The 21,242-nt window shown below is 39.1% G+C and overlaps 1 protein-coding gene across 3 annotated transcripts in view; it reads left to right on the top strand.

Moving 5' to 3' along the window:
* Positions 1-380: 380 nt before the first annotated feature.
* The window catches only part of LOC140930537 (sorcin-like), a 40,502-nt gene continuing 19,640 nt past the window's right edge, over positions 381-21,242 (top strand). The window contains exons 1-10 of one of the 3 annotated variants that reach the window (XM_073380264.1): positions 381-511; positions 4,325-4,408; positions 5,802-5,871; positions 7,193-7,214; positions 7,836-7,857; positions 8,408-8,476; positions 8,972-9,050; positions 9,396-9,509; positions 10,568-10,626; positions 11,085-12,922. In XM_073380264.1, the coding sequence (XP_073236365.1) occupies positions 464-511; positions 4,325-4,408; positions 5,802-5,871; positions 7,193-7,214; positions 7,836-7,857; positions 8,408-8,476; positions 8,972-9,050; positions 9,396-9,509; positions 10,568-10,626; positions 11,085-11,111 (594 nt within the window). In that variant the 5' untranslated portion in view covers positions 381-463 and the 3' untranslated portion in view covers positions 11,112-12,922. Of the gene's footprint in view, positions 512-4,324; positions 4,409-5,801; positions 5,872-7,192; positions 7,215-7,835; positions 7,858-8,407; positions 8,477-8,971; positions 9,051-9,395; positions 9,510-10,567; positions 10,627-11,084; positions 12,923-21,242 lie in introns of those variants that run through there. The other 2 variants (XM_073380263.1, XM_073380265.1) reach the window with 2 other exon arrangements.

The raw sequence follows: 21,242 nt of genomic DNA, 5'->3' as shown, positions 1-21,242 counted from the left end.
ATTACATAACTACACGAAAATCGGTAGATTCGCGCCAATTCTATCCATGAAAATTGTCTTAAGCTGTTTTTGTCTGCTCATTTCTTATTTTGAAAATTTCTCAACTCAGGTAAGGAGCTCAACTTAAATCTCACGTTTGCCGTAATAAACGTGATGCTTCCTCTCTCTTATGACATAATTTCTTAGAGACCTGCTCTGAAAACGGGTGTGAAAAATAAAATTTGTTTTGGTCTGAAAAATAGGGTCAGGATTTGGAGAACCAGGCGGCACCCCCCACCACCACCAAGAATTCCCATGAGTACCCCCGCCCCCATGGGTTTCGGTCTGGCCGGCTGGGCCCCCGGAGAAGTTCGAAACTCCCATGAGGCCAGGTTACTTGGCTAAAAACGAGCGTCTTGCTTTGCTTTGAGCTGGGCTGATATCGACAGAAATTTCCGCCTGTTGTCTTTTGCATTATAAAGGTATGGCTTATCCAGGCTATGGGGCTCCACCTCCTGGTGGATATGGTGGGGTAAGTAAGGAGCTAGTTAGATATTTATCGGGCGTAAAAATCAAGGCCTCAGTGGCTTGCACAAATGGAAGGCATTTGGTATTAACCTTCTGTATATTATTCGGTTCGTCACAAAAAATGTATGCTTATGTGCGGCTTTAAAGGTCATATAAGGCTTTTATTTCCTCCCTTTCCTCAACATCCAAAATGACAGAAGGCTTTCTAGATTGCATTTTAGACCATTAGTGGCGTTTATGTTTGCTTTGTTGATAGCGAGTAAGTTTCTCAGGTTTTTTTTTCCTGCATGGAAGCATCGAGTTGGTAATTTTTGTACAATTAAGCTTGAAGTTAATGTAAGCTAACAAACAAGAAAGATCGTGCATCAGAAAGCTCGCAAAGTAAGGATAGACTCCGTATTTTATAGTTAGTGAAAATATCTTCATCTCTCGTTTGTCTTTATTCGCGTTACAAGTGGCTGAGCCGTTCCGTATCAAAATTTTCTGATGCATGGTCAGAAAGAAAACATTTCTTATGTACAGAAAATATTAGATCATAGAGCTAGGACACTGTCTTCCTGTACATCGTGAATTCTAAAGACTTTGTAACCCAGATCTCTTCAACTGTGTCAAAGATCATTAAATGAACAGATTGATTCTTCTCTGCTCTAAGAAAAACTGAGGAGACCCCAGTGCCCTGAACTTGTGAAATCCAGCTAGTGTGCCCAGGTTTTCTAGTTGCCCAGGAGCAAAAATTAGGCACCACAGACCACCAGGCACTGCCATAAGCCCAGCCTTGTTATTTTGCATTAGTAGCCAGCGCTTCTGTGGCATTTAGGCAATGATTTTTGTCAGCTACAGGAGCTTCTGGAGAACTTTTATTATGACTGTTACCTGTCTTTTGTGTTTACAGTTTCCATAGAAACTGTTAGTATATGTAGTAGGACTACATGCTGCCAATTTGGAAAGAATTGGATGAAAAAAATTCCTTGGACAGCCAAAATTCAATTTGGCTGTCAGTGGCAAAATATTGTACACTCGAACTGTTTGTAGTTGAAATAAGAACACATGGAAAGATCTAAAAAATGTTTATTCTTATTGTGTCATTCAACTTATTCTTTACAAGTAAACAAACGTAGAACTAGTATTGCTCTTTCATACTTTGACATTTTGTTGCCAATTAAAATTTTGAAAGCTCCTTCAATGATCTAGGTGATACAGTGCTACAGGCAAAAACTGCAATTTCAAGTACAAAGAAGACAAAGCAACAATGCATATGCAAACACAAAAACTTTTGAAAATAAACACTTTATTCATTACCTCAAACAATTTCTGCAGACTTTGTCCGTTTGGTTTTGTAATGCCAACATTTAAACACAAGTATTAGTGTTTTCTTATTCTTGTCCAAAGTTTCAGTGCTTGTACATTTTCAAGAATCTTATTAAAATCTATGCGTTGATTATTAAATTTTCTGATACAAACTTTCATCAGTTTGGTCCTATATTTTCCTTTTAAATGGCCCAGACAAGAAGCTAAAACAAACCAGCAGCAAAACAAAATGACATTCACAGCAACAAGAAGCCAAGGGCGCTTTCCATTTAGGAAAAAACCCGCAAATTTCGGTGGTAGCAAAAGTGGAATTTCCAATTGGTAAAAAGTTGTTCCATTTGGTCGTAAACCCTGGTACCTGGCGGTGCCCAACCGTGAACGACCGTGGACCTGGAACTGGTACAAACTACGAGAAACGTAAATGGAACACGACATTCCATTCGGAAATTCAAACCGGGAAAACGGGCCCACCTTTTTAGATTTTCCACTTTTTCTGGGAATTTTCCAGTGGGATGAACCGACGAAACGTGTTCCATTTACCGCCGAACCGGAAATTGCGGAAATTTTGACTAAATGGAAAGCTCTCCAAGAGTGTTCGCTGAGACCGCTGTCAGCCAGCGAAACTTTTTTGGTGCGTTGTCACGGGGACTTTGCACTGATTAGCTAGTTTGCATTGCCTATTGTATTTTCTGGCATTTGATTGGCTCAGACCAGCTGTCCTATTTTTCTTAAATTGGACAGTCTGCCTATTTGTAAAGGAAAGCCCTATCTGAAACTATCCAAATTAATCCTTAATTGGATAGTTCGTAAAAAATAAAGAATAATAGCTTTGCTGACAATATGGGATTAACTAATAGGTATATGTTATTAAAAGTAAAACACTATGCAGTCATGTCCGTAAGTAAGAAAAGCAATATTAATTTATTCAGAAGGCCAGATACAAAAATTTTTTATTCAGCTGGCAAACGAAGAGAGTCTATCACGCTCTAGTTGTTGCTTATCATTACATCAATTTTCTCTCTAATGGAAAGAAATTTTTGAAGAAAGGGATTATATTGTGATCATCGGCATGCTACATAAAATGTAGGTGAAGTGTGACCTGTTGCTTCAGAAAAATAAGCGCGACCATGCATTTCTGTTGAAAAAATATATTTTTCTCAATGCAAGAAGACTATGCTCTATTTTCTTCAATGCTTGTCATCAGCATGCTATAATGACATGAACTTGAAGTGTAACTTGTTTGGTCATATGAATAAGTGTCACCTTATACGTCAAAAATTTTTTCTCTATTTTTCTTCAACAACACAGGTTACATTTCATGCTTATATGACATAGCAAGCCGATAAAATAGCAAATGCACAAAAGACATAACAAAAACTGTAAATTATATTGTTAGTAGAAGCCCCTGGATATCACAGGCTCCTGAACTTAATAGACCAAATGAGTTGAAGTTGCTAATGCTGATTACGAATACAGTGGAGGCTTTCCTAACGGACACTCTTGTTAACAAAACCCTGTGTTTCTCAACTCTCATACAAAATCTGTATTTTTACATTTCTGCTGCCAGATCCAGTGATGGATACTTTCTTTTGCATCCTGAGGTGTCTGCTCATGAGACCTTCTACTGTAATTTATGGTCACTGCACTTTTAATCACTAAATTTTTTCTTGCTAGCCTTGTCAACTAAAATGGTCACAGTTTGGGTTGCTTTGGCTTGTGTCCGAGCAATGTAGTGTATAAACTCTGATTAAACTGCAAATACATAAAACAAGTTATAAAGGTTCCAACCATTCTACTGGACACTAAACTTTTGTTCATTTTGTTATATTTTTTTAAATGTGGACATTGTCTGCATCACTCTTTGAAATCTGTTGTCAAATTCATGGCTTGTCGTCTTTAAGTATGGACAGTAAAGCTTGGGACTCATTGGTGCTCTTTCTTACTAATGCCAGGATGTGCCTTTAATATGGGTCTGCTTAATACAAGTTTTTTTAATCTGAAACTGTATACACTTGATGGTTTTCTTATACAGCAATCATACATTACTTTGTTTCAGTGAGATCTACCAATGGGTGTACTTTCAACATATTATTTGTTTTATAGCTGGAAACTTTTTCCTAATTCAGCACATGCTTTCATTGGTTACTTCAAGGCTACATGACATTTAACAATGAAACTGTTTCCTGCCAAAATCTATGAGCAGGCAACATTGCAAAATCTATGACGTCAGGGGGTAACAGTGCAGTGTTACCCGCGAAAGCTGACCGATAACCTCCCATTACAGCAAGGTTTAATGAAGTCCCAGCTTTAAAATTTCTAGCAGCTACAGTATATAACAAATCACTTAGAGACTGATGCCTTTAAAAACAGTTAATTTTACTTCCCTCGAATCTCAATGTTTCCCTGGGTTCCCTCTCGGGAAATGTTGAGGTTCTCAGGAAACAAAATTAACTTAATTCCCTCGGGACCAGTCATAAAGGGTTTATAACTATTGTTTCACTCTTACCAGGGCTATCCAGGATTCCCAGGTGGCTACCCAGGTGCAATGCAGCAAGATCCTCTTTATGGCTACTTTGCTGCTGTTGCAGGAGCGGTAAGCAATAGTATTATTCAAATGATTCATAGCTGTTTTTAACACTTTATGCTGTAGTTCAAAATGAAATTCAGGTTACAAAATGTTGAAAGTTTTGATTAATATAATATCAATTCTGTGTAAGACCCTTCTGAGATATAATTAAATTAGTGAATTTATTGTGGTGTTGAATTTTAAGCCTGGTAAATACCCATATGATATGAAGAGTCTTGTGTTTCAGTCTCAGTAACACAGATAACCTGCGAGCAAGCTCTCTGGAGCGCTCTGGCAGTAGGGTGGGAAAAGGAAGGAGAGCTTGCAACTACATCTCTGTAATTTGAATACCACCTCCAATTCCCTGTGGCTCCCCAGCGACTGAGCTGTCACATTTCCGCCAATACACATGAATGTAAGCAAACATTGAAAAACACATGCCAAAGGTAATGACGTCATTGCTAATGTCATCTCTGCCAATCAGCATTTTCGCATCAACTTTTTCAAAGCAGAAATTCAAATTCCAGAGATGTAGTTGCAAGATCTCATTTCTTTTCTTTTTCCCGCCGCAGTGCCAGAGTGCCCCAGAGAGCTTGCTTGCAGGCTATAGCACGGACGACTCAGAAGAAACAATCTGAGGTGTCAAAGCTGTGACTTTCTGGTTACTTTGGTTCCTCTATCACTGAGCCTACTGTCGACTCCCGATAACTCGAGCCTGGTAGGGAAATCAGAAAAAGTTCGAGTTATCGGGAGGTTGAAGCAAATAACAAGAAGTGAGGAAATAAGCAAATGGATGGGGAGGGAATGCAATTAAGCACAATTTAAGTATACAGGGATGGACACTGAATTTGAACTGGAGCAACAAAAAAGTAAAGACAAAGAATTGACACAGTTGCTTCATGAAAGAAATTCAATGTTCGGGACTTCAGTACATGGTTTTTTTCCCGACTTGTCACACACTTATAATTAATGGTTCAAGTTATCAAGGGTAAAATTGTATACAAATTAATGATCTGAAGGGAAACAAAAATTACTTTAAGTTAGAAGGAGGTTCAAGTTATCGAGGGTTCGAGTTACCAGGAATAATTTAATTGCAGTTAATGTGTGAAGGAAGTCCAGGGGAAATCGACTTTGGTTCAGCACAAGGTTTGATTTAACGAGGGTTTGAGTTATCAGGAGTCAAGTGTATATTTGCCCCAAGAACTCAAAACATGCACGCATGTAAAGTAAAATTAATAAAATCTTTGTGTCCCCCCCCCCCCCCCCACCCCAGGATTCTAAAGGCTTGCTATGGCCCTATTTGTCATACATTTATACAGTAGTCCTGACTGTACATCCCCTTAATTTTTCCTTTGATTCTTCGAAACTTAATGATTATGCATATACATGTACATTACTTAAATTACATTATTATGTAAAGGATCAGCAAATTGATGCCAAAGAACTGCAGGGCTGTTTAACAAGCTCAGGAATTTCCGGAAGTTACCATCGTAAGTATGATTTTATGGATTTCATGCATTGATTTTAATTGATAACATTTATTTCTGTTGAGTCTTGGCCACACGCAAGCAGATATTGGCAAAAATGTGGCCAGGTTTGTTCGTTTTTGAGCCGGGCACAGAAATGGGAAAAGCAGTGCTGGAGATTAGACATAATATTATTATTTTTAGTTATTATCGAGAGATAAAAATTAATATGATATATAAAAATGTGCCCTATATTACATGAACCACTATAATTAAATAATAATTTTTCTAGTCTCAACAATGTTGTTAGAAATATACCTATCAATACTCTTTCTATTTATTTTATAATGTGTTAATTTGAAAAAGGGGCCCACACAGTACCTCAGAAAAGACTGGTGGAGGGAAGTGATCGCCTGAAATACATTTGTACAACTGCATTTGCAGGCTAACCTCAGTAGAAGAATGCTCCATTTTTTTTCTCTTAAAAAAAAAAAAAAAAAAACAGGCTAACCTCAGTAGAAAAGTGCCGGATTTTTTTTTCTTAAAAAAAAAACAACAACAAACAAACAAACAAAGAGGTTTGCCAAAATGTAGTTGATTTTGTTTTACTTTATGAAGAGTTGGAGTGTCTTTGGTTTAGTCTAGCTATTAGGATATGTCAATATTGCCATTTGCACTGGATTGCATTACTCCTGGGCCGGGTTTTCAAAGCTGGGTTATGATAGCCCAGTGTGAAGGCTTAAAAAGCAATATTTAGTTTAATTCTTTCTGTCTACAATTTGGTGCTTGGATACTCTAAAAAGAATTGGAAAAACTATCTGACTAGGAAGATATATCAAAAAAGACAAAGAACAACAACAACAAAAAAAAACGAAAGAAAAAGAAACCCAAATCAGGGTGCAAAGAAAGTCATTTTTACAGCTTGCCATTCGGGCAAGCCGAAGCTAACATTTACTAGCCCAAACATCATTTCAACTAGCCCCAAAAGGGTCTTGATGAGCAGACTTGATTTCACAGTTCTTCTGTAATTTGAATTCCAAAAAAAAACTTCACTTGCACGTTGGGCAAGTTAAGAACAGAATTCACTAGCCCGATAGCAATATCCACTAGCCCCGGGCTATCGGACATGACTTTCTTTGCATGGTGCAAATTAAAGTCCAGGTTAGCGATGATTGGCCTTCGAACAACTGGGCCCTGTATGTCTTAAAGCCTGATACTTAAATGAGTTCCTTGAATAGAGAAAGTTATCCATGTACGGTCACACTGTATTGTAGTACTGTTGGTTTTCCATATTAGTAATAATAATGGCTATTTTTCTTCCTTTTTGTGTTGCTTAATTTCTCAGCATTCAGCTTGGAGACTTGCAGGTTTGTATGATCTTTGTATGACGACACTTAGCAAAATGTTTTGAAATAAATGCAATGAATATTATTACAGGTAACTTATGCAGTTGCAAATAGTAAGCCTGAAAAAATTCAGGTTTGCTGGGATTGGAACCCTAATCTAACCCTGATCTCTGTGTTACTGGTGCAGCACTCTAACCAACTGAGCCGGTTTTCCGAGATTCTCTCTGTGTTACTGTTTGAAGTTGGTTACATTCAGATCAGTTGCAGAAGTTACATATGTTTCAACTAGTGCAAAAATGTCAATTGTTTGAGAATTGTATTGTACTTAAAAAATCATCTGTTTTCAGCTTATTTCCAAGAATGCTGCTAACTGTCGGCAATTGCATTGCCCATCCTTCAAACCCTAGCCCCACTTATGAGGTCCTTGCATGGCCAACTGATTACTGCATTCACCATATTTATGCCACATTGTGTGAGCAACAGATTATGGCTTTTTATCATATATGCATAGTCATTACTGTATTTTTGCTGATCGACTGCCAGAAATAATCTTACTTTAATGATCACATCAGGTCTTTACTTAGGATGTTTAGGGTAATTATTTTATTGATTCTACTCTTTATTTAATTTTACTTTTGGCAGGTTAATGATCACCATGTTAGATGTATCCTTGAATCAGCTAAATTAAATTTCTGTACACACCATGCAAGCTCGTGTTAAATGTCATCATCTGTCTCTTCGCCTTGCCGCCAATTGTGGGGTGTGGCGAAGTGATGAATGACATTTTAGGCTTCATGTAAGCATAACAATTATTTTGTCATCAGGATAAAAATTGTCTTTGCTTGAATACATGTAAATGCCTTACTAGTTGTTTAACAATGAGAGGGAACTGGGACTTTAATTTAAAACCAAAAAATGTGATACAAAACAAAAAAAAACAAAATTGATAAAAAGAAAACAAACACAATAACAAAAAAAAGAAACGTAAAAATATGGGAATTTAGTTCGTATGAAACCAGTGTGAAACCACTCATGCCAATTATCTAAATGAAAAGAAAGAAAGCTTTCCAGTAGTCAAGTTGACTTCTTTTTTTCCTGCCATTGTTTTTTAGTTTTCACAGCAATACATAAATGTATATTGTGCGGGTATAATATCAGTAGTATATTTCATGTTTTGTATACAATTTAAAAAGGCTTTGTTAACAACTGAGTAGCGAGACTTCAGCGGCAAAATGGGTTTCAGTGAATTCAAGGAATTGTGGGCAGCACTGAATCAGTGGAAGGTAACCTTAACACTAGTCTGCTACACAGCCGTTTTTAGCGTCGTCACGCAATGCTTCTCCCCACAAGTGGGGAGGAGCATTGCGTGACGACCCTAAAAACGGCCGTGTAGCAGACTACCTTAACACAGATTATTACGGCATTTTTTCAAAATATGCGCCTGGGAACTATGTTCACACTAAACCGGGTATCTTTTGCGCCGCCGGCACGAACACCAAACCAGATAGGGCAAGTTCTTTTCACAAATAAGAATAATTGTGACTTTGGCGCGATTTCTGTAACAGAGTGAAGCTGTTCCGCGCCGATCTCTAGATTGGGAAGTCACATATCAGATGGGTGTTGACCAGATAACTTTTAGTTTCGGCATCAAAAGCTATCTGCTGTGGTATGAACATAACCTTAGCACAACAGGTGGTGGTGTTAGTGGTAGTGACTTTGACGTGTTGTAGGCTTTTTTAGAAATTTATTTGTAAATAATAAATGTATTGTTTTCGTAGACTACATTTATGCAGTATGACCGTGACAGATCAGGAACTGTAGAACCACATGAACTTCATGCTGCTCTGTCTGCCTTTGGTAAGGTCCTGCGTGCCTTTTACACTTTATATATACCAAATTAACTCTTAACTCCAATAGTCAATCAAAAATAATTAAGGTTAACGTCGCAAGCTCAACGAGTAGCAAGGTTTCAGCTGAGGTTTATTTCTTTTCTGTTGGTGCGATTTTTTGATAAAGCCGCATAATGAATCACAGGGGCTTCTGTTTTCTGTTCATGCGTTCTTGAAAGCTAACTGCTCTCTTCAAAAAGAGAACCTCAAAGATCACTTAAGTTCAAGTGAAACCTTTCTTTCGCTAACACTTGAAACATGAGCACCGCACCTTTGTGTAATAAATTGTAGCATTCTTATTTGTCTTCGTCAGGTTATCGTTTGAGCCCTAACGCCTTGAACATCATTGTCAAGCGATATTCTACCGATAACCGAATCACCTTTGACGATTTCGTAGCCTGCTGTGTGCGTCTAAAGTCCTTAACAGGTATGTGCAGACAAAATATGCCTGGCTGAGTGATCAGCTCCTCGGACTCTTCACTTTCGTAGTTTGTAGGATGGCCCTTGGGACCTGTCGCGACACAGGTGCACGCTCGGCCGCTACGCGGCCTAAAAACTTTCTTTCGCTTGCTTTACAGCTTTTCAGGTGTGAAACTTGTTAGGTCGACTTGTAGCAAGTCTAGTCGGACTCAAAAGGGGCCTTAGATCCCACAACGGCGACGTCCATGAAAACATCGTTGAAAAATAGACTTCGCTCATTTAACTTTTTCGCGATTATACCAAGTCGCCCAGATACTGAAAAGAAGGGAATTTATGTTAGAGCTGAAGAGAGGGGACCGCCCCGAAGTTGAGACAGAGATGCTAGAATTTATAGCCTTGCCGTTCCCTTTCTCAAATGAACGTAAAATTTGGCCATTTCACGTCGTAGTTGTGCAGGGATGGCAAAGAAATGTACAAAAAAGCGTGATGCACGTGCAAAGCTGTTGTTTTGCTAATTAAACCTATTGCTTTTTTGACGTTCTCGTTTCCGTCCCCGTTGTCGTTGCTAAAGCTCCCTGATTTAATATGAACTCCTAAGAGGAAAATAATTCATAAATGATGATAAGTAGTGACTGGGTGAATGTCTTAAGATATATTTGCCAACCGTCCGTGCGCTGGTTCGCTTATTTATCAAACATCAAACGTTACTGGGCGAGCTATTAAAAGTACAACTGAAGAAGTGGGGATGGGAGGGAGAAGATTAGAAAACGTGGTGTTTTGCTTCAAGCGTTAGTTTTCCACCCCGTCCCACCCCTCCGTTCCTGTTTTTTATTTATTTATTTATTTATTTTCATTTACTTATTGACTTATTTTATTTGTTTGTCGTCACTCGTGTCCTACCGACCTTAGCGCAAAGATCTCATAGGATCGCTTCCTTTTAGCCATACTTTCTTAGTCCGTTTTATTCAGAGGTTGTCTAAAAATAAATCACCTCTGTAAAATTAAACACTTGTTTCTCTGTAGGTAAAACTCTTACCATACTTTTACCTTGATGTTTCTCGTCAGATCAATTTAGAAGACGCGACACTGCTCAGAACGGAATGGCGACTTTTCAGTACGATGATGTAAGTGTCGTCTTTGTCACTGTAACAAGGTAACTTACCTTGGCAAGCTTTTACAGTCCTGTTCTTTTTTCGCACCCTTCTGATCTCATTGGAAATGTTGATGAGTTAGCTGTTTCCTCGTCCTTCGGTCAGACTTTTAGTTGGTCCGAGTTTGTTCTGAGAGTAGTCTGGTTGTTTCCTTCTAGCCAAGTGGAAGAAGCCTGGGAGACGCGCGAGGAAGAAGAAAAAATATATATATATATATAACATATATAAAAAAAGCGGCATGCCCTTGCCCTCGCTCGCCTCGTGTGCTTCTGCTCGGCTAAAAAGAAACGGTAACGATTTCTGCGTAGGCTAGTCCCGTGAGCTAACAGCGACTGTGGACCATCGGGTCGTCTTTCTTACATCTAGCCCTGACTTCTGACTAGAGAACTCCCCGATCAGTTTTGTTTCTTACAACTGTTGTTATTTTCTAGTTCATCCAGGTGTCTATGTACTGTTAGATGCCGACCACGGATCCTACAAGCCTTGCTGTCATTGTTATCAATCATTTGTTTTAAACTCGTAATTTAAAAACTAAGTTAATTAATATCGGAAGTTCTTTTCTTTTTTGCGATTACATTTTTTAAAACTCGTCGCGAGTGTTTACAACCACTAAAGCAAGGGTTCACGGACTGAACTGGAATTTTCGGAAGAATAAACTTTCAAACTACGGGCAATGTCTGGGCAGTTTGCCGTCTGAAGGAAAACAATTGAAAGATGCGTCATGTTTAGTCTAAGAAAACTTTTTAATACCTGTTTAATTTCATTAACGAAAGATTTAACTTGTCAACGAGAGTCAAACGAGTCTCTACCCAAAAGTACGGTCAAACTCGTCCAAAGTTTATGTTGCTTGAACTTTCAAGTTTGAACAGTTCGTTGTTGCAGAATTTTCTTTTCTAGAGAAGTTAGGTAAGGTACAAGACTTAGTGTGCATGAAGGCTCTTAAAGATGTATTTTTCACAAGTTAATAACTTTTGAAGACAAATACGTACTTTCCTTACCCTGGGTATCAGAGGTTTTTCTCGCGTACGGCGGGAATCTTCGGTGTTGGACGAAGGCCGACACATCTTCGGCCGTAGGCCGAAGCCGGCACCCAGGGTATACTTTCCTAAGTACAACCATTACTACAGAACAGATTCAAATAACTGCCGTCGAGTAAGTTTTACTTATAAATTGTTGCTCAGTAAACCTTGCCGTAGCAAGCTGTAGTTTATGGAAGCTTTCACATTATCAAGAAGTACGTGATGACTATTTGAAGAACTTCCTTGTCCAAAATATAAATCAACTCAAATTATTTTATCAAACACTTGAGAATAAAGATAAGCGAAAAAAGTTCAACACAACAGTTTCGATGTCGCCTTTTTGAGTAGGATAGAAGAGTTGCTGCCCTGGTTACTACTCAAGGAGTGCAATGGAAAATTAGACTGTCTGATTACGAAATGCTTTTTATTAAGGAGAAGAAACCAAGCTTAAACACGCAATCAGATTCCATCCTAGCAAAACTGTTTGTAACATATTTTCATCTACACGTGCAAACATGTTACTTTTGCTCTCCAGTTTATTTTGTCACTTTAAACCGTATAATTAGGTCAGTTTTTAGTTTTTATCTTTGTCACTTGATAATGATGTCATTGTGACATCGAAACGTTGTGTTAAACTTTTTTCGCTTACCTTTATTCTTAAGTGTTTAACAAAATTTAATTTGATTCGTAAATTATTTTATGATAAGGAAAATTATGCAAATTTGTCGACTGCCTTTAAGCTAGAAATATCTAACTAGGACAAATGGACAGTTTCCTGGAAAACTTACTCGCGTCGCTGTCTGGACTCTATAGCAATTAATAGCGGCCAGTTTAATTTCCCTTTGCTGCGAGTGATGCAAGACACGAGACGATATGGTCCTTTTTGACACCCTTTTTGACCGTCATGTGGTCTAGTCTTCTCTAGCCTTAAAACTATCTCCGATCTGGTTCAGTACAACTCGACATCCCAAACATGAACAGATTTCGTCTTTGCATGACTGTCATATAGAAGAATAAATTCATTTCGGTGAAATAATCGTCATTAGATAAGGTATTTTACTTTTAGTTTTAATGTGGTGTTCCCAATGATATTTCCCCAGTGAAATAAGTTATGGCTACCGATAAAAAGTTGTCGGTAATTTAGAGAGCAATACCTGCGCTGTTGCATGATGTATCACTTAAATTAATACTGAGTCAAACTATGTTGGCTCTTGCACTAGAAAAAAAAAAAGAAACGAAACCGTTAAAAATAGCTGTGTGGTTTGTTTTCAACGTATAACTTTTAAAACCATGTGCGACAACCATTAAGACATCCCTACCTTATCCCCAGGCCACGCTAGGGCGCAAAAAAATGCGCAGAGCATTTTGGGTATGCAAACAAGCAATAATGCATCCCAAGACACCACGCAATGCGTCGCAAATCCGGCAACCGCGTGCCGCAATTTATTGAGGTTAATTGTAAGGTTTTTTCTCACCTAAGCTTTGATTGTAGCCTGTGTACAGACCTCCCTGGGAATTCTTGGTGGTGGTTGGGGGTGCCGCCCGGTTCTCCAAATCCTGACACTATTTTTCAGACCAGACCATTGGGCACAATGCACACGGAACGGGAACGATCGATCAACGGGCGCTTTCGTGCGGAGCCGACTAATTCCGAACGGTGTCTACACCCTAGTGACACGTTTGCATATCACAGTGCCCACAATAACTTGTTCCGTCACGCTACGCGTAATCCACAAGTTAAAAAATGTCCCTTAATCTTTTCTTCAATATGAATCCTCTTGGTGCTTACTTCATCAATCACAGTCCCACGATCCGTAATTATAAACGTGTCGTTCTGAGGAAAAAAAATCTTCAGCGGTTCTCAGACTAGAAAGGGCGGCTGTACACAGAGAGCATCCGGTTTTTTCGGCTCTAGTTTGTTGGTTCCACATAAGAATACACAGTAGACAGAGGCACCCAACGACGGTTTCCTCCTAAATACTTTGAAAACTCCTTTTAGGCTATCCAGTGTACTTTTAGACATCTAGAAATGTATTCTAAGCGGCGCTAAATTTGTATATGTTCGGTCATCCTAGGGCAACTTGAGTCTTTTCGAAATTTCAAGGGCTTTATGCATCAGTCAATTCCAGCTGCGCCCAGCCCCTTCCCCGGGTTACCGCGGGGCAATTGCCCGCCCTGTCAGTCCTGGGGGTGGCGCATTTGCCAACCCCGGGACCAGCCCCGAGCTTTTGACACGCACGCGGTTTCCTATCCGAATATAACTACACAGAGGATTTTACTTGAAAACAAGCAGATTGGCTCATTTGTCAAGGATGGGAAAAAACTGAAGAGGTTTGTAAAGGCATGTTCTCGATTTTATGCATGCATTTCTTCATTGCTTATCAAGCCAGAATTTCATAGCAAAACTCGGGAACTATCGAGGTGAATCAACGTTTTTTTTGTTATTGAATCAAGTTTCTCTTGATATTATTTGAAGAACATCCTTTCACATTTATAAAACCATTCGTAGCAGTTAACTTTACAGCGCACTATTAATTTTTAAAATGTCAATAATTTTATAACAATACGAAAACCATAAACTGGTGTCGTCACGGCGTGAAGTCTTAATTAGAATAGCACTATTACAAAGGAAGACGTTAATTGAAACAAAAAATCACACATTAAAAAGCTTAAAATTGCACTACTCGATTGTGCGATCAATGAAAAATGTTGCAGTGTTGACGGAGGACAGGGCATTTGCCCTCTTGTTTCGTGCCCACCCCTGGGGATTTGACAGCTCAAGAGTCCCCACCCCCGAGAATTTGCTATCCAAGCAAAAAAAAAATGCTTCCCCCGCCCGGGAGAGGGGGCGGGGGGGGGGGGGACTGGACGCAGCTGGAATTGACTGATGCATTACGAAGGAGAGAATTTTTCTGATTCCTCTGTCCATCATATTTTTGAATCCGAAAATTTTAGGTTTCCTTTTTTTTTATGAAAAATAGCCTAACCTGGCGAGTGAAATGTGAAATTGCATGATTAAACTTCAGAAAATTGTAGCGAATTTCATAGATAAAGTAATAGATAATTCTAGGCAATATTTGCTTCTTCGACTGAGATATTTTACAGTAAACAGTCGTTGGGTGCCCCTGAATAGACAAAGCCTGAAATACTACAGACTTTCCGAAACCAGTTGGAAGATTCACAGAGGCATCCCTCTTTGATTCAACAACAAGTCGCAAGACTTCCTCTTGATGCTTGTTGAGTCTTTCAAACCAGAAAATTTCCCATTCTTTCCTCAACGCATCTTCCGCCATAATTTCCGACGCGTTTGCGCGAGATCTCCGCAAAACTCGCGGGTACTTCTTCGATTAGACCTTTTTAGCGGAGCTCCCGCGCGCGAAGCGCGTGGCGGAGCCTCATTGCTAAGATAAATTGATAACCTATGAAAGCAAGAAAATTTGGTTATGACGTAGCGCACAAACGCCGACCGTCAGCACACCCAATTCATGTAAGCCGATGCCAAATGTCAGGTTATTTTGGCCGGAAAGCGTATGGCCACCCGCATCTTGTGAAGCAGAAACAACTAAAGAGTCAATAAAGACGAAAACGGAAAGCGGAAAATATTTCTGTATCCTGTTGTCTAAAGTATTAAGTTTAGATTAATTGTCATGTCCACACATTTGGAAAATAGAGAAAGAGAAAGACGGAGAAAAGGAGACGGGCCATGTGAGGCGACAGGCCAGCGAAGCTCAACGAGAAAAAGAGCTAGAGCGAGATAGAAAAAACAAAGGAGACATTTTTTCTTGGAGGAAAATCATGAAATTTTGTAGCGGCGGTGAGAAAATGAGAAATGCTAGAACACGTGCGACATTTTCTCCATAAAACGTGTAACCAGGAAGTTTGTGGAAGTTTCACGTTGTGGTCGTGCAAAACAACGGCAAAGAAATGTACAAAAAAGTGTGCTGCACGTCATGGCACGTGCAAAGTTGCTTTTTTACTATTGTTGTTTTTTCACCGTTCTCGCTGCCTTCTTTCGACGCTTAAGGTGATGTTGTACGAGACGATTTGCAACTACGACTTTTAGCGCAACACAGCGTTGCAGCATTGTTGTGACATTGTTTCGAATTGTTACAACATTGCAACGCTGTGTTGCGCTAAAAACCTTCGTTTCGAATATCACCTTTAGCATTACACGATTTTACATTTCATTGAGAGCTTCGCTTTCAGCCCTGGCTAATTAACAATTATTCGCCGAAGGCGAAGTTAATATTGTTGAATAAACCACTTCACAATAAGTCACGCTGTCTAAACACCATGAAGTCTTTTCTTGCCTTCAAAGTCATCAGCACTTGGATATTCGTGTATTTTCAAAAAGGCTTTACTGTGAAGCTTTGGCAAAACACCCAGTTTACGGCAGCGATTTTGTTCTGCTTTATATTCACCGCCTAGCGCGGTGAATATAACGTCATAGTCCGAGATGGCTAACCAATCAGATTGCTTGAATTACCAAGCTCATTGAGTGTGTATAATCTATATATTACCGATACGGCGGCCATATTGAATTCAGTTCGATTTGAGGAGTATTATGGGATGTCCAAGGGGCATGAGCCCTATCCGAAATGGTCGTGACTAGAATGGATACTCCAAAATCAGGTATCCGCTTGGAGACTGGAACTGAATAAAATTATTTTTCGGCAAATCGCTCCTACTCTTTACGACCTTGTTGTGTTGAAACACTAAGTATACAAAGACTGAAGAAGGCTAAGATGAGAATGGTTACTCCAAAATATGGATCAAAGCCTACATAGAGGTTAGTTGTTTTTCACGTTCTTTGTAAGAATTTAGTGCAAGGAGCAAACAATGTCTGTTACAGTACCACTACCGCGACTGCCGTGTAAAGCTTATTCATAGCAAAGTATCTGTTTGGATAGCTAGCTCAGAATAAGGTGGATACTTCAGAATAAGAATGGCCAAAATATGGAAGTTTTCGCCATCTGGATTATTATTACTGAACTTCCCAATATAAACATGATTGTTACGTTTACAAAGAGGGTACAAATACAGTTAAGGTCAGTTAACCATCTTGTAATTTTATGGGTTAGTTGATTCCAAGTGTTAACAATAGTAAAAAACACATAAGGGACCTATCATTTATTAGAGGCGGGGGAGGGCTGGTGCAATTGGGGGGAGGGTCATTAAATTTTATGTAGCCAAAAGGGGGAGGGTCACCAAAAATTTAAGCTGGGCTTTGGGGAGGGCCATACCATTTTTAGTAAACATTGCTGTTCACTTAAAATAAAAATAAATCAACAAATAAAATATATTATTTAACAAACAAGTCCCTTGCACATTAAGCATTTTAAACTTTCATAATGATCAACCTGAACTACCCAACAACCCTACATGTACGTCTTTTTCTTGATTTGTTTTTCAACAGCAACACACTGCAAAACATGTCTTTGCATTGATCAAGTTTCTCATTAACCCATTCGCCCCTGAACCGCCCGTAACCGCCCGTGCGGATCCACGTCCTTTCTACCCTTTGTGACGTCATCAGTTTTAACGGTCAAGGACAACTTTGCCCGCTAACTTGTGCAGAGTGAAGAGATCTTTCAAACCATACCAGAATGAGCACAATTCAGTCAAGGATACCAGAGAAAGAGGCAAAAAACCATGTAACATTGACCTGAAATCTCCATGAAAATCTTGTTCCATTGCCCACCTACCTTTCCTTTCACCTAATCCTAAGATCCTAAAAGCTTTCCTAAAAACTATTCCCACCAAAATGAAGCCTACTAAATGCCCAGCAAGAGAAAAAAAAATGAGGCAAGAAAAGCGAAAAAAGAGGGGAGGAGAGAAAGCGAAAAGTAAAAGTCAAGACTGCTGTGTCACTTTTAAACCCAAAAACTGTCGAAATTTTGCTTTCTGCGCATGCCCGAACTTCGCAAGCTGATATTTTGCATCTGGATCAGAAGGCCATGAAGTGTACGACCTGTAAACCGGTTTTTGGTAAGTTTTAGCTCTTTATAGCACGACAGTGGCCAGAAAACCACTCGACTAGCTTCAAAACACGTTTTTCGGCAAAAACTCCAGGAGCGAATGGGTTAAGATATTTCAATTCACTGTTTACTCTTTTTTTAGCTTCATCAAGCCTTGTAATAACAGCTTCATCAAACGATTTAGAATACTCTTCTCCTCGTATAAAATCACCAGTCTTTGAGTGAAACAGGGTGTTAAGGTGAGCTTTAATGTGTCTATCCATATCTAATATGTTCTCTAGTAACTCACTGAGCTTCATAATGTTCGCCCTCAGTATTAACTAATCAGCTGGGACAAGAACATAATCGGTCGTGTAAAATTTTCCAGCAACACCAGGATTGTTCGTGCTCAATATTGCTTCAATGCATGAGGTGATCTTAGATACCTGTTCCTGAATGTCGTATTGGTGCCTCCCTTCATCACAAAGTAAAAGTTGATCTCTTTTAATAATCCCTGTCATATCTTTTAGCGTGGGGAGGGTCATAACTATTTTGGGCCATACAAGGGGGAGGGTTACATTTTTTTCTGCAGGAAATTGGGGGAGGGCATAAAAAAAATTCACCTGGGATAAAGAATTGCACCAGCCCTGCCCCCAGCCTCTAATAAATGACAGGTCCCTAATTTACTTCAGGTCATACTTCTTGTAGCTTGGTGATCACTATTACAAGCTCAAGTTTCTAAAAAAAAAATGGTCCTGCAGATTGTATTAGTGTAGTGTCTCTGTATAGCTCTGATATAGGACCTGGAGCCTACAGTGGCAGATCGGAACCTTCAGATAAGAAGAGGGGTGGGGTGGGGGGGGGGGGAGGATTCTCACCAGACCTTAAGGGGGCGGGAAGGAACCACTCATTCAGACCTTAAGGTACGGAGGAGCTCAATCTAGAAAAGAATTTTCTTGGCACTGTTGTCCTCAATTTGATCTAGAAATATGGAGGGCCGGGGACCTCCCTAGATCTACTGCTGGCATCTGTCAGCCCGCCCATGTTCACCTGCTATCTTTTTACATTTACTAGAAACTATAGTATCAATTCAAATTATTTATCCTAAATATTAGGATTTTTGCAAAATTATTTATAGTTGCTTTTTTTGCACTTGTATTTTGTTTTGTTTTTTTTTTTTTTTCAAATCCTAGGAGCCTCATTGTCACCAAACTCTCTGCCTTCCATACGCTATTCCACACTGAACTTTCTGACAACAGTCCTCAGCCAAGTGGTACCATCATGGTGTTGAAAAGTGTGGAAATAGATCCTGTTGATCCTGGGATGAATTATTTTTCTTTTTCTTCCCCCTTCCTCCACTCAAGGGGGGAGGGGGGAAAGGTGTTTTCCTTCCCCTCCCTGTGACCTATTACCTATTTCCTTGATTGCCTTCTGAGCTCCTGATGAGACAAGACCTTCAGCATTAAGCTGGTTATGGGCTATTTTTTGTTTTTCACTCAGTATGGTGAGCTTATTATAAATTTAAAATGGAATAAAAATGATCATGTAGGTATATCCATGTTGCAGCTGTAACAGGAGGAGGAGTTGGAGGTCCGGAGGGTGTTGCAGTCAAATGCTTGTGAGGAACAGAGAAACCAGTTGGAGAAAGAAATGAAGAAATGAAGAAAATTGGAGAAGGCTTCAAGAGAAATAGCAAATAAAATGAAAAAAAGAAAAAAAGAAAAAAGAAAACAGGAAAAAAAACAATTTTCATTGAGGCCAAGCAGTTGGCTGCTCAGTTGCATGTCTGGGTAGCTTGACCATTTGGTTAATAAAATTCTCAAAACCACAAACAAACCACTCTAAGAATTTGATAAAATGTGTAAAAAAAAATTGTTTATTACTTTTATAAAAATAAAGTTGTTTGTTTACAATTCTACAACCATTTTTTCATTTCTTACTTTTCCCATAATTCTTTCCTCTGTTTTACTTTCCTCTTACTCTTTCTCCACTTCCACAATGTGCTTTTATGTACCCTCTATACCTGGGGTGGAAAGTCACCTGAAAATTTGAAATTAGCCATGCATTAAATAAAGCTTCCATTATAATCATTCTTTCAGGAAATAAAGCTGCTACTTTGGCGGTAATTCTAAAAAGCACTGTGTTCCAGGATACAGTGCCTTGATTCAGCAAAGAAGCCTTGACCCTTTTGTTTTAAAGGTTAAAGATTTTCTTTTGGTAGCAGAGAAAGGCCCCCAGTTCAGTGCATTACAAATAATTATCACCTACAAAGTTATCTATTATCTAAATTAAAAAGGAACAACCAAATCATTTCCTTGTGGTACCTGCCTAATAACAAAATGAATAACTAAAATACTGAAAAAAATAAATAATAATTATTGAAGTAGGGTATATCCAGGCCGTTTTAGCTTAACAATTAAAAACAAAAAACACAAGGTAAGTCATTCTCATTTCTATTTTTGTCAAAAAATGGAATTTAGGACCTATTTTGTTTATTGTCATACATTCTCTTATAAATTCAAAGTCCAACAAACTCCTTCAGAGTTTGGGCTACCTGTGGATGGGACTGACATTTCATGACAGGATGGACAATAAAGGGGCTGCATTTTCAACACCTTCAATGTGACTGGAAATTACAAAGGTTCACACAGCAGATTCAGGAATACAAAATGACTATTACTTGGAATCACATAGTTTACATTTGCCAAAAGTAGCTAATGTTGGGCCTTTTGGTCATAGAAAAGACTGTAAAAGGATTTGGGTTCTGGTTGGCAAATTGTGCCAGATACCCAGCGCACCAAAAGGTTGACCCGAGTATCCCACAGGTTGTAAGGGTCACTTTGGTTTTTATAATCTCATAAAGTACCCATTCTTCTCACACTAAACTAAACAGCAACTTATCACTTAAAAGTGAAAAAAAATCAACCATAATATAATATAAGAAAACAGAAATAGTTTATGTTGAGCCATATATTCTACAACTGTCTGCTATCCCTGGGGGGGGGGGGGGGGGTACTCCCTTATATGGCCTCCATGGGGATGTGCCGCTGGACAGGGTATGGTTTTCGTCCTCTCTGTCCTGAACAGGGTATATAGTTTGGCACAAGTTATAAACAGGGTGCTTCATGCATGATCGATTTCGTCTTAGTGCAAATGTTTGAGATATTTAGTACGTCATCACCCAAAGCATTTACTGGAATAAATATAAATGTTATTGTTCTTGGCACCCTTGTCTAAATAAGATAAGTACAAGTTGACAGGTGTGCTTGATAACCTTGTCCCCATCGGAGGGAGTTGTCCTATCTGGGTACTAAAGTTGAGGGTGTTATCCTAAACAGGGTATGGGTTTCAAACCCTCAGCGGCTCACCTACACCCAAATATTGGCCGAGTACCCCTCCCACGCCCCCTTCCCCGCTACACCGGGCTGCTATCTTATAAGCAAGCTTCGAATTAACTGAGCCATAATTACACAATGGTTGACTGTATTTGTACCCTCTTTGTAAACGTAACAATCATTTTTATATTGGGAAGTTCAATAATAATAATCCAGATGGCCAAAACTTCCATATTTTGGCCATTCTTATTCTGAAGTATCCACCTTATTCTGAGCTA

The sequence above is a fragment of the Porites lutea genome, chromosome 3, assembly GCF_958299795.1.
Source record: "Porites lutea chromosome 3, jaPorLute2.1, whole genome shotgun sequence".
NCBI lineage: Eukaryota > Metazoa > Cnidaria > Anthozoa > Scleractinia > Poritidae > Porites > Porites lutea.
This window is presented reverse-complemented; position numbering and strand designations above follow the sequence as displayed.